General features: G+C 40.8%; 1 protein-coding gene across 4 annotated transcripts in view; it reads right to left on the bottom strand.

The window, feature by feature from the left end:
• FER1L6 (fer-1 like family member 6) overlaps positions 1 to 13170 on the bottom strand; it is a 156382-nt gene that overhangs the window by 99604 nt on the left and 43608 nt on the right. For all 4 annotated transcript variants that reach the window (XM_077847127.1, XM_077847128.1, XM_077847130.1 and 1 more), the window contains 6 exons: positions 10494 to 10556; positions 6379 to 6457; positions 4888 to 5044; positions 4088 to 4274; positions 1912 to 2104; positions 38 to 390 (listed from right to left, as the gene is read on the bottom strand). In XM_077847127.1, coding sequence (XP_077703253.1) covers positions 38 to 390; positions 1912 to 2104; positions 4088 to 4274; positions 4888 to 5044; positions 6379 to 6457; positions 10494 to 10556 — 1032 coding nt within the window. The remainder of the gene's footprint in view (positions 1 to 37; positions 391 to 1911; positions 2105 to 4087; positions 4275 to 4887; positions 5045 to 6378; positions 6458 to 10493; positions 10557 to 13170) is intronic.

Below are 13170 nucleotides of genomic sequence, written 5' to 3'. Positions count from 1 at the left end.
TGCCTGGCAGGGGCTGTGGAACAGTGCTCAGACCTACCTCAGGGGGCACATCGAAGCGTTCCACTTCAACCTCCGTTGAGTTGGTCTTGTCTGAAGCCTGCTGGGATCTTCCATCATCAGTTTTGTCACCCTTGTCTTTACTGGAGCCTTTGGAAGATTTGGAGTCTTTGTCTTTCGAAGACAACTTGAGTTCCTTGAGTGCCTTGGAAAATTTAGATTCCTGTGCCCCTCCTGAAAGGATCTCCACAGCAATTTCCACCAAGATTCTTCCCCTGAATGACACACCTTCTCCAAAGCCTTCATTCAGTTCCTGGTAGTCATCCATCAGACTGTGGTTCCTGGGTGAGCCATACAGGTTAATCCAGGCAGGTCCGAAGGTTGGTAGAAAGCCTGCAAAAGCCCCAAGTTTTAGTTGCCCAGTAACATTTCCAAGTTGATTATTTCTAGCTTTATGAAAATTGCTCACATTCATTTAAAATGTAAAATATACAGAAAAGACAAGAAAAAATATTTACAGAATAGTCCATCCCCAAAAGAGCCAGAATTGCCATTTTGCTATATTTGCTGTGTTTCCTTCCAGTCCTTCTTGCATGCACACATTTACACTTGTTCACAGCTGTGATGATACTATGAATGCCGACGTGCATCCTTGTCTGTTCATCTAATGTTTATTGACATCTAATGCTCCTAGTACTGCTCTAGACATTAAACATGGAGCCCAGTGGCGAATGAAGCAGAAGCAAACATTAAACAAGTAAATATTTACATTTTAAGTGCTACGCAGGAGATTTGCCTTATGCTGCAGAAAAAAAAAAAAAAAAAAAAAAAAAAAACAAGTTGAGGAGGCATGGAGAGGAGTCAGGCAGAGAGAGAGTTTGTCCCAAAGGAGCATCAATTTTAAGAAGCAGGGATATTATGTTAAAGGAGATAAAAAGATTTTATGGCCCATGACATCTAACTTTTAAAACTCGTTTCTACATTTCTTTGAACACCATCAAAATGTTCCTGAAAAGTTGGGGTAAAACATGCTTACATCAAGTTGAGAAATTCTGAGGGTGAATGGAGTGTGTGTTCTGTATAAGGCAATCCTGTGGCAAACCCTTCCACAATTTATATAAAGACTTAAACAATAAGTGTTTATTGAGATCTTTCTGTGGTGTCACACTGTGAGAGGCATAAAAATATGTAAATCTTGTCTTCTGCTTAAGCTAAGCCTTCAGTATATGTACATACACACACATACATTCATAAATATATTTATCAATTAACACCAATTTGTAGTGCAGAGAAAAATTGTGTTGGGATTTTTAAAGAAGGAGGGTTTGTTGGAATATTTAGAAAGTTATCACCTGGTAATTTAGGTTTTTCAAATAAAGAAAGAATAAAAGCTCTTTCCCCTGACTGGTGGATTAGCTGGGACTCCTCATTCCCTCCCTGGCTCTCTGAATGCACAGTCAGCAGCACATCGTGCAATACTCAGGACCACGTGCTCCTCACAATGAGTTGGGGCACAATATTTTCTGGACCATTTAAACATGTAAAAACCATTCTTGGCTTATGAGCCATACAAACATATTTGGCCAGCTGGATGTGGCCCATGGACCATAGCCTATCAATGTCTGATATAATCTAAACTCTTTGTTTTTCATTTAAAAACCTAAGGCCCAGAAAGGGATAGTGACTACCTCAAGAACCCAGCAATGTTCATGGAAGACCTGGGACCAGAACAAAGCCTCCCAGCTCTCAGGGGCCGGCTCCACCCACTGCCCTGAACCAACCCAAACCACAAACCACACAGAGCATGGAAATGTGTGGAGCAACACATTGCTCCATCTTCTCATTCTAAAAAATGAGGGCTTCAAATCAGTCATTTTGTGACCCCATCTCCAAGTCAGACACATGAAGCTTTACCTTTATCTCCATCCTGTTCATTGGAGATTTTCTTTAGGTCGATGAAGTGGGTGGCCAGTGCTACATCATTCACGCTGCCTTCGTCCCACACCTGGATTTTCACTCTCCGACACAAAGGAGGGAACATTTCCTTGAAGACCACCTGTTCATTCCATACAGGATCAGCACAGTTTTTCTGCACTGCGGTTCGCCCCTAAAAACAAAGCCAACAAGACGTGAGCTGTTGAAAGAAAGAAGAGGTGCCTTGACCTGACTAAAGATAATTCTTCAAACCAGCTGGAAATAGAAAGTAAATTGCCAGAAGTAATGAACCTATTTCCACCCAATACAAATAGAAATCTACCAAAAAAAAAAAAAAAGAAAGAAAAAAAGAAATCTGTTGCACCCAAGAACATTACAGTAACCGCCCCCCTTTATTTGCAGGGAATGTATCCCAAGATACCAGTGGATGCCTGAGCCCACAGATAGTAATAACCTTACATATACTCTGTTTTTTCCTACACATACTTACCTATGATAAAGTTTGATTTATAAATAAGGCACAGTAAGAGATTACCAACAATAACTAATGATAAAATAGAATAATTAAAACAATATACTGTAATAAAAGTACCATGGATCTTAGCAACCTCAGTGTATATTTTTTTTTTCCCTTTCTCATTGAGAACTTTCACCTTTTTACTTAAAGGAAGCATTTTATAGCTTCTCTTTGGTGTACCCAAATTGCCAGGACCACTGCTCCTGCATCTAGAGGACATTATCAAGTAAATTAAGGGTCACTTGAACACAAGGACTGCCATAGCACCACAGCGCACCTGATAACCCAGGCAACTACTAAGTGACTAACCACTGGCTGTACCCATATGCTGGACAAAGGGATGATTCACATCTAGGTAGAATGAAGCAAGATAGTGTGAGATTTCATCCTGCTAGTTGGAACAATGTGTAATTTAAAAGTCATTGATTGTTTATTTCTAGAATTTCCCATTTAATAATTTCAGGCCATAGTAGATCATGAATAACTGAAACCATAGCAAAACAACAAATAAGGGAGGAATACTATACTAACAGCCTGCTCTGCACCAGACACCATGCCAGGCAACAGGGACAAGGTGAGTAACTGATGAGTCCTGCCCTCAGGAAGTTCTCATAATCACACAACATGCATGTTGTGGACATGAGTTGTTTCGTGCATCTCCAGGAATACAGCAGATATAGTTAGACCTTGAGTTTGTGTCTTATAAAAGTAGGGCCTTAGGCAAATCACTTCCGTCGTCTGGATCCCAGCTTCATGGGGTAGAAGCAGAAGGTAGAAGCAATTTGGAGACAGAAAGAGGATTCTACTATAGGAGGAAAAAACTGAAAAGATCAGAATTCATTGCTAAAATGAGTTTTCTTTGTGGTGTAAATGGAAGCGAGGGGTATGAATAACACCAAATGCAAATTCATTCAAGTCCTTGAATTATAGAATAAACACGGTCTCCCACTCTGCACCTTAAAAGAAGTGCATTAAGTTCTTCTCATTTCACAAACCAGTGGTTGAAATTATAATTCCTTCAAAGTAAAATCAGCCAAGTTCAGATAAATAGGATAAAATGGAGGTGATGTTCTGACTCAAGGGGTCCAAGTAAAAAATACTCCAGTGTTCCCTCTGCCAAGAGGAAGAGTTAGAGTAGCATATACATTGTAAGGGCAGAGACAATATGCGTTAGCTGAAGCTTCCAAGTCCATCCAATCAGGATTAAGCTGTGACCATGTGCCCAGGCCCTGGTACTTCCAATGGCTCTTGACCAGGGACCAGGGAACAGAGATGTCCAAGGTACACAGGACAAGGGTCAAGTGGGGAGCCTGGGGAGCAGGTCAGGAGGCAGGTGGCAATGCTACAGAGCCTAAGAACTAGGTAACAGCTCAGAGAAGTAGCCAGAGGTGAGGAAGGAGGCCGTCTGCCTGAGTCCTAAATCCCAATACCCCATAGCTCTTCTCCATGATCTCAAAAGGAGAGTGAGTGGGACACCATCACCCCCACTTTCCTGCTTGTGACTCAACAGCTTTTCTGAAAAGCTTTCTCTCTCAGGTACTTCCTAATTTTTATTTTAGCTTGATATCATTTGATTAGAAAAGTCCCTGGTAAAGAGCAGCATTCTGGCCCATTATTGGTGGTGATGACATTCCTTACCATCTGCCCAGCAAAAGACACCTCCACGAAGGGGTCCACGAGGTCCTTACTGTCACCCACAAATGCTTTCGTGACATTTGCCATGATGCTGGAGTTCATTTTGGGCAACCCCTCTGCTTTGTAGAGTCTCACATAGAATCTGGCCCAGGGTCTCTCTGATGGAAACCCTTGAGGGATCAAAAGGTTCCTTGAGAGGGAACAAGAAATAAAAAATAAAAAAGCTCTCTCATCTGAAAGAAGAAAGAAAAGGTAGAAGCAGTTTGGAGACAGAAAGAGGATCCTAATATAGGAGGAAAAGGCTGAAAAGATTAGGATTCATTGCTAAAATGAGTTTTCTTTGTGGTGTAAATGGCAGTGAGGAGTATGAATAACACTGAATGCAAATTCATTCAAATCCTTGAATTATAGAATAAACACTGTCTCCCACTCTGCACCTTAAAAGAAGTGCATTAAGTCTTCTCATTTCACAAACCAGTGGTTGAAATTATAATTCCTTCAAAGAAAAATCAGCCAAGTTCAGATAAATAGGATAAGCTCAAGAACAGCTCATCTATTTTGTGTTGTTATAGGGAGACAGGCTGTCCTTGTCCTAGGAGCTGACCTCCCAAAGGCTTGTGACACCTTGGATAAGACACATCTTGGTGCCTCTGATAGAGCAGAGTCCCAGGTAGACAAGTCATGAATTTGGCAGTTCTCATGTACCCACAGGAAAGGGAGGAAGAAAGAGGAGAGAGAGGAAAGAGACATAGAACCTGGGAGATATCATTTCTCTTGCATGACCCTGGATGGGCCTGTCTCACTTTTCTATTTGCTCCTCAGCATCAGGAGTTTTGGGGCTGGACTTCAAGACGTCGCCTTTCCCAATCACGCTGATGTCACATTTCAGATACCCCTTCGCGCCAGTCCTGATGTCGCCAGGGTCTGTGAGCAGGGCCCACTTGTCACAGAACTGATGACCTGTAAAAGTGTCCGGACAGCTCAGATCCCCTGCACAGCTGGATCTAGCAGGTGCACCCAGTTCTGTCCCACACCCCAGGCTTCCTGTGCTCTGCTCCCTAGGAGGCGGCAGCTCCTCCCCTCTTTCCCTCCTCTGCTTTCATTTCCACCCTCTTCTCAGTCTTCTCCAAACTGCCACAGGTGTTTGGAAAGCCTTCAACCCAGTTCTAATCACCTAGACAGGTTCTTAGCTTTGGCAGCTTGGAAGGACATTAATGGAGTAGAGATGTCACATACTATTTCACAGGCTGTCAATGGGGCTCATGGATCTTTCTGTCAGTCCAAACTTTATTTCCTTTTTTAATTGGAGTTCAATTTGCCAACTTATAGCGTAACACCCAGTGCTCAACCCGTCAAGTGAATCAGTCCAAACTTTAAAAGGTCTTAGAAAATCTAGACCTCTGGCTTACCCCCCCAAAAAATTATTAGATCTGCCAATACAGGATGCACATTTCCACCCATTAGCAAGTAGCAAAGGAGCTGAGTAGCCACTGCTCCTTTCATGTGGGTTATGAGCTCTTCTGTTCCCCACAGCCTGCAGCACCACTCAGTGTATCAACCCCACCCACAGTGCTCAGTTATGCCCATGGCCTGGTCCCCTGGACTCATGCAAGTTAGAATTGCTTAGAAGAGAAGGAGCTTTTCCTGAGGAGACCTATATTTGTTGATGGCCCTCTTCCTTATCAGCTCCTGACCTTGGACAAATTACCTGCCTTCTCTGAGTTTCACTTTCCTATATATCAGGGATAATAAGAATTATCACAGCAAACCCTAAGATGGCATGCCACAGTCATTACTCTGTGCTGGGTTCTATATGAAGCACTTTATATATATAATTATCAACTTAATCTTCCAACAACCATGGAAAGGAGATACTATTTTATCTCATTTTTTTCGGATGAAGAAACTGAGGCGCAGAGAAGTCAAATGATTTGCCCAAGATTGTATAACAGGAAAGAGCAGGGTGGAATTTGAAGCCAGGCAAGCTGGCTCTGGAATCCATATGTGCAACTGCTAGACAACCTTTCTTGCCTGTGTCTCACAGCGTCACAGCACTAAATTATAGACAGAATTTGTTGGGAGAAAAAAAAACTGCTCAGAATTATGGACATAGAAGATAACTTTGTCATTAGATTGTAAATTTTGAGGAAACGAGCCAGGCGTTGCTCCAATTGTGTAGTTGATGCTCATATTATTGAATGAGTGGGTAAGTGGATGGGTAAATGAATGAGGTGACCTCCAGGTGTGGCAAACTAGGGATCAGTAAGGGAGATTGGGAAGTGATGATTTCTTACCAGGCTGGTTATATACAGTCCCCAGGTCTACTTTGAAGGAGCCAATCAGTATGCTGCCTATCAGCTTGTGGTGAAAAACCTGAGGAGAGATGGAACAGTGAATCTGGCTGCACTAGATTTCTCTTTGAGGATAAATCTGTGAAATGGATTCATGACACCTCAGCAAGGATTCTAAACCTTGATGCTTGTCTGCCCTTCACTCTTGTCTAGAGCACAATGACATTTAGTCATCAAGTGAAAGGGCAACCAGAAGTATCTCACCTGTGTCTCTTCCTCCTAGCAGGTTTTCAGCTATTGAAGGACATCTAACAAATTTCACTGTCTGAAAAACTACCTTTTTAAGCCAAAGTGAGCTCTAGGACAGACCACCCTTCAACACTCATCTTTACTTATTGAAACTCTACCCATCCGTCAATGTCTAAAGCAAATGTTACTTCCTTCAAGCAGCCTTTCCTGAGCCCCCTGCAGCTGAAAGTCCCCTTTCTTTCCTAAACTTCCACAACACTCTGCTCACAAGTTACCCAGAGGACTCATCACATATGGCTTTGAGCAGTTTGGGAATGTACAATAGTCACAACAAGGGAGGTGGTCATCCCCAATATTTTGTGTGATTAGAAGTCTTCAGCAAAGTGCCTGGCTGGTGATAGCAACACACTTTAATGCAATGCTATCGAGGAAGTTCTAAAGGAAAGCATCAGAGCTGGCACTGGGTCCAGAAGGTGCACTGTATGAGATTGCTGAAGGAGCAGGAGTGATTTAACCCTTAACTCAGAAAGGAGAACACTAGGTGTGTGGAGGAGGGATAATGGTAACTTAAGTGTTTTCCAATCTTGGAAACACTGCCATGTACAAGAAGGAGTAAGTTCCCTGTATGGATCCAAGTCACAGGAAGAGAGACTTACTATAAGGACAGGTTTTATAACAGAACTTCCCAGCAAAGAATAGACTTTTCTAGAGATAGTAACCTTCCATCACTGGATATAACCAAGCAGTGCACCAAAACTCCATGTCATGAAGGTGGTGACAGGGATTCCAGCACCAGCTGGAAGTTAGACTAGAGGGTCTCTGGGCTTCCTTCTATGACGTTATATGAGTTCCTTGAATCAAAGACAGTTTCCTACTTTCTTCTACCCACCACATGCATGGCCTTGTTCAGAATAGGTATTCGATAGACATTCAGTGAATTAATGAATGATTGGTTGATTGAATGATGGATGAAGGGGAGGCTTTTGTGGTTTATAAATAGCTTTTTTTGGCGGGGGCAATCAGTAAAAATAAATTCAATTTACTTTAGGAAATGAAGAAATGACAGCCCTTTGCATTTCCCTATCTACCCTTACTCCCTTGCCCAAATTTTGCAAGGGAGTTAAGAGAACTGAGGGCAAGTAAGGACAGCTTGCCTTGAGGTGAGGAGTTATTTAAGGCCATGCATACAAAGCTCACTCCAAACCTCCTCATGCTTGTGGCTGCTAAGGTGGCTTCCCAAAGGCCCCAGCAAGAACACAAGCCTGACTCAGGCTCTCTTCTCAGGTCAAAGGCATCTGGATCCCTGTGGGCATGATGGGACGTAAGAGCCCATTTGAGCTTTAAATAAAACAAGAGGCCTCCTCAAATCATCCATCCACACAGTCTGAGAGCCAGGTAACTCTGGTGTGGGCAAGCATTTGATCATAAGAACTTCAGGGAGATGACACTCAGAGAGCTAGGGGCTCTGCATGCCTGTGGCCACTGTCAAGGGGAGATAGTACCACCATCATTGGCACCACCAAACTCTGCTACAGCCTTGCTATCCTAATAGCATCTGCTTGCTGTATTCCCCCCTTCTTATCCCATGTTGAATTTATTTGGGGCACATTGACTTGTAGTTCATGGACCATCAGAAAACTTGTATTAAACACTTCTCTCCGGGGCAGCCCCGGTGGTGCAGCAGTTTAGCGCCGCCTGCAGCCCAGGGCATGATCCTAGAGACCCAGGATTGAGTCCCGCATCAGGCTCCCTGCATGGAGCCTGCTTCTCCCTCTGCCTGTGTCTCTGCCCCTCTCTTTCTCTCTCTCTGTCACTCATAAATAAATAAATAAAATCTTAAAAAAATAAATAAACATTTCCCTCCAAAGGGAATTTTCCCTTTAAAATCTTTGGTCTCTGCCCCTAAGGGTCATTTGGAAAGCCCAAACTGTTCTCTTTTTACAAGTTAGAGGAAGAAAGATAGGCAATACCAGCTCTGGTCCTCAGTTTAAAAATCCACTGTCCAGAGAATCATGACATTTGTCTACGCTACAGTGTAAAAATCTAGCTATTAACTGTTTGTCTGAAATCTAGACAGTTCCTTAGGACTCAACTACACTGCCCATCTCATAAACAGATGGTTGCCAGAGCTATGCAATGTAACAAAGTCCTAGACGATGCCCCAGGTCCCAAAATACTTTCTGTACCACTTGTCATCATGCCTGAAATTCAAATTAAGAATGTTTGGCTCAGGGCGCCTGGGTGGCTCAGTCAGTTAAGCATCCGACTCTTGATCTCAGGTCATGATCTCAGGTTGTGAGATTAAGCCCTGCAATGGGCTCCATGCTGAGTATGGAGTCTGCTTAAGATTCTCTTTTGAAAGGAAGAAAGAAAGAAAGAAAGAAAGAAAGAAAGAAAGAAAGAAAGAAAGAAAGAGAGAGAGAGAGAAGGAAGGAAGGAAGGAAGGAAGGAAGGAAGGAAGGAAGGAAGGAAGGAAGGAAGGAAGGAAGGAAGAAAGAAAAAAGAAAGAAAGAAAGAAAGAAAAGAAAAGAAAAGAAAAGAAAAGAAAAGAAAGGAAGAATGGCTCTTTTTTTTTTAAAGAATGTTTGACTCTTGATAACTTCTCATTCTTCAAGAGTCACATTCTTCAAATGACCTTGAGAAAGAGAATATAAAAATTACACTATTGCCTAGGACTTAATGCAGGATCTATATATTATATATAATATATATTACTATGTACATATGTAATATAAGATATATAATTAATATAACAGAAATGGGTGGGTGATAAGAGCAGGTAAGGAAGTCTCCAAGACAAATTTTTCCATATTCAAAATTCTAATTAGAGTTAGTGTCACTGCTGAGGAAAACATTTTCTCATTCTCCACATGTCTTATATTGGCACATGAAGTACGGAGTCTGTCTTTTTAGAACAATTAAGAGAAGAACACTTACCCTCCACCACCCACTCCACCTCTCTCAGGCATGCATAGCCACGCTACCCTCTTCATGGGAGAAAGAGTGAGTTCCCAGATTGGTGAAATAAACGCAGTCTGTCACCCACTGGTCTCTCTGTGCTTTTACTGAGTGATGTAAGTTTGATATCACTCCTGTCTGGCCCCCATCCTCTCTCTTTGGGCTAGTACAGCTTCAGTATGGGCATTTCCCCTCCTTGTTCCTATCCTCTACATGGTGGGCAACCCAGATAAGACAACCTGTCTAGACCAAGAAGCTTCTCTGTCTCTACTATTCAGACATGATCTGTAGAGACAAGAATTCACCTGCAGGACTGAGGAAGGGTTTATGCAGCAGACACAACCCCCCATGAGCAGGTCCAAAGGCTGCACTCAGAGGCAGCGATAAAGAGACCAAATGGCAACCACTTGCTCCGAATCACATTCTCTGATACAGCATTACTGATATATTTGGTTCCTCCTGGTGCCTTTTTCTACTTCTCTATTTATTACCAACTAGAAGGAGTGAGCCATGTAATTAATTATCATTAGTGTGGATATCATCCCAAAAGAGAAACACATTTCATCTCATAAAAATAAATAAATCAACCCAAAATGACAATCTGTCAAGATGGCATTTGAAGCACATGTTGCACATTCCCACATTAGTAAACTCCATGATTCAATTCATGATGGCTTGAGAGTAGCTTATGATTTGTTTCCAGGAAGCACAGATTTCTTTGAGGAGGTTTCCTTTCCCAAATTCCTCTGCACTAGTTATTTCATGTTCCAACCTGTTGGTTTTAAACTCACCATCTGACACTCACCCTCCCAACCTATTCACCCCTCAGCAGGCTGAGTTGTTTTAGGGAGTTCCCAATACCTAGAATCTCTCCCATCACTTCCCACTCCCATCATCAATGATATACTTACTGAGATTTTGATGATCTTGTCAAAAAGATGCAGTTGGGGTCCAATGAAGTCAAAGACAAAGTACTAAAAAACATAAAATTCATTCTGACCGTAAATTACAGGCTTCCATCTAAGAACCTTATTACTGGACTAGTTGTAGATTTCTATCATTTTAACCAAATGCTGCATGGTCCTCGGTGGCATTGATATACCGTCAATCAATTGGCCATCCCCTATTTAGGGTCACCTAAGTTCTTTCCAATTTTTTCAAATGCAAAAAAAAAAAAATGCTGTTATCTCCATCTTTGCACAAGATATATGTGAATTTTCCTCTAAAATGAATATAAAACGTGGAATTATTGGGTTATGGCTTATGTGCATGTAAATTTCTAGTAGGTACAGCAAAATTTCTTTCCAAAGAGGCTAAGCCATTTTACATCCTCACTGGCAGCACACTAAAAAGACATTTCTCTATATCCCTGCCAACTCCTGATATTGTCAATTTCTTTAATTTTTTTCGCTATTAATATTGATGGGTGAAAATCATATCTCAGCGTTTTAATTCAGGGTGAACTCGATTAAAATCTAGTTTTCTCAGGATTTTTGAGAAAATCAAAATTGAATTGAATTTTAGACTTGAAGATATTCTCTAGACCAGTCTCTATATTCTACAAATGTGAAGTTATATTTTCCTAAGATGTAAAACACTGGAGTGGTGTTTTGTTGTGGGTTGTGTCTTGGGGAGGACTGGTGGGGATGGGGGAGGCAGGATCAGGAAGTTGCTTCCTGGATTTGTTTTTGAGCTTCAGGTGGAGGAACAACAAAGGGACCTTAGAGATGACAGGACAGCAGTAGGAAAGGGAGAACTGACTGCTCACATCCTGCTTTTAGAGGGCAAAACTGAAAAACCAAAATGTGGAAATTAAAAGATGCCATTATACATCATAATAAAGAAACCTTCAAAATGTCAATCCCTAGGTATCAATGAGAAGCCACTTTACATTCATTGTCTTCTGTTTAAGAAAATGAGAAAATTGGCATGACATTTCAAGAAGTTTTTCATGTATATGTTCAAACTTTTAAAGAGTTTTGTTGTTCAGAATTTCTTTTATGTGGAAAACTCACATAAAATTCCTTATCCTGATACATGAGATGCTGTGGGTTCCTTGGACCAATAAATTAGTTGCAAGGTCTACTGCTTTCTGCTGAGTTTCAGATTTCAAACTCAATTGCCTCACACTCCCTAGACCTTTGAGCCCAAAACATTTTTGTAGCTGGAAAATATTCCCCAGCCCCTATTAACTGGTTCCTTCAACACCTGACTGTCCCAGAGCTTGAAAATTAAAATCAAAAGCTGTAATAAAGGTTTTCAGTTCAACTTCTATGTTTTTTTTTTTTTTCTTGAGTGCCTACTGATGACACATGGGCCCAGTGTCATGTCATTTAGATCCAGGACTTGTTTGCATAAAGAAAATACTAATTACAGCACTTAACAAATCTGTAGATCTTTGCAGTTTTAAAGCATTTCATCACAATATTTCATATTGCATCCATGCTAAAAGTTGTTATGGAGGTAAGGGTAGGACAGGAAGGAAAAAACTCATGGTAAAAGGTTCAGAGGCAGAAGTGATGGATAATGAGGAAAGGAGTTTACAGTTCAAATGGGATTTTGTTATTTTCTGTTGATTTCATTATGTGGTCTCCCTTTTCAATTACTACTCCCATTAGAAAAATAATTAAGAGTTTGCTGCATTTCTTGATAATTCATGGTGTCAAAGTGCCTGTGGGGAAACAAGCATTCTTATACACTACTATTTGGAGTACAAATTGTTACCTCTTTAGAGGACAATTTTGTGATATCAAAATTTTTAGTCCACATACTCTTTGCCCCAGTTATTCCATATTACTATAAACAGTAGCCAAAAGATGAAAAATTAATATCCATCAATGAGATATTGACTGGTTTAGTAAATTATGGTGTATTAATGCAATGGGAAACTACACCAATGAGGGGGAAATGAGATTGAACTATATATCTTGACACAGACTAATCTCTAAGATACATTGTTTTGTGAAAAGATCAAGATCTAAGACAGTATGGACAGAATGCTACTATTTGGTTATAATATTTATTTGTACTCTTGTACATACCTAGGATATCTCTGGAAGCATATACAAATGCCTAGTGAGAACTGGTTGGGGGGCGGTGAGGGCTTAGGGATCAAAGATCAGAGGGACACATAATTTTCATCATATATCATTTTATATTCTTTGTATCTTTTACTATTTTTTACTCTGTAATTTTTTATTTAAAAAGAGAACTTCGTGTGTATAACATTTAAAAGCTTCCTGTCTGATGTTTTCCTCTCTTTGATGTTCACAACTTCTTTACTGCTTAAAAAAATACACCGGCTTTACTTTCCAATGCAACATGCCTATTTTAAAATTAATGATGAAATTTCTAGTGTCTCTTTCATGAAAAAGATGTTTATCTTCTTCATAACCAACACTGAATACATTTATTGAATATAAAAACAGAGCTTATAATGGATGAAGATGAGCATACGAGAATTAGGAAAATGAGTATATTGAAAACACAGCAATGAATTCAAAATCAGTAGGAAGTCATCACCTCTACTTTTCTTTATCTTTTTGTGAAACTCTGTGGAGTTGTTTGTAAGGAGGCTCAGAGAGTTTG

This window comes from Canis aureus, chromosome 14 (assembly GCF_053574225.1).
Source record: "Canis aureus isolate CA01 chromosome 14, VMU_Caureus_v.1.0, whole genome shotgun sequence".
In the NCBI taxonomy this organism is placed as follows: domain Eukaryota; kingdom Metazoa; phylum Chordata; class Mammalia; order Carnivora; family Canidae; genus Canis; species Canis aureus.
Note: the sequence above shows the minus strand (reverse complement) of the source record. Positions and strands in the feature narration are given on the sequence as shown.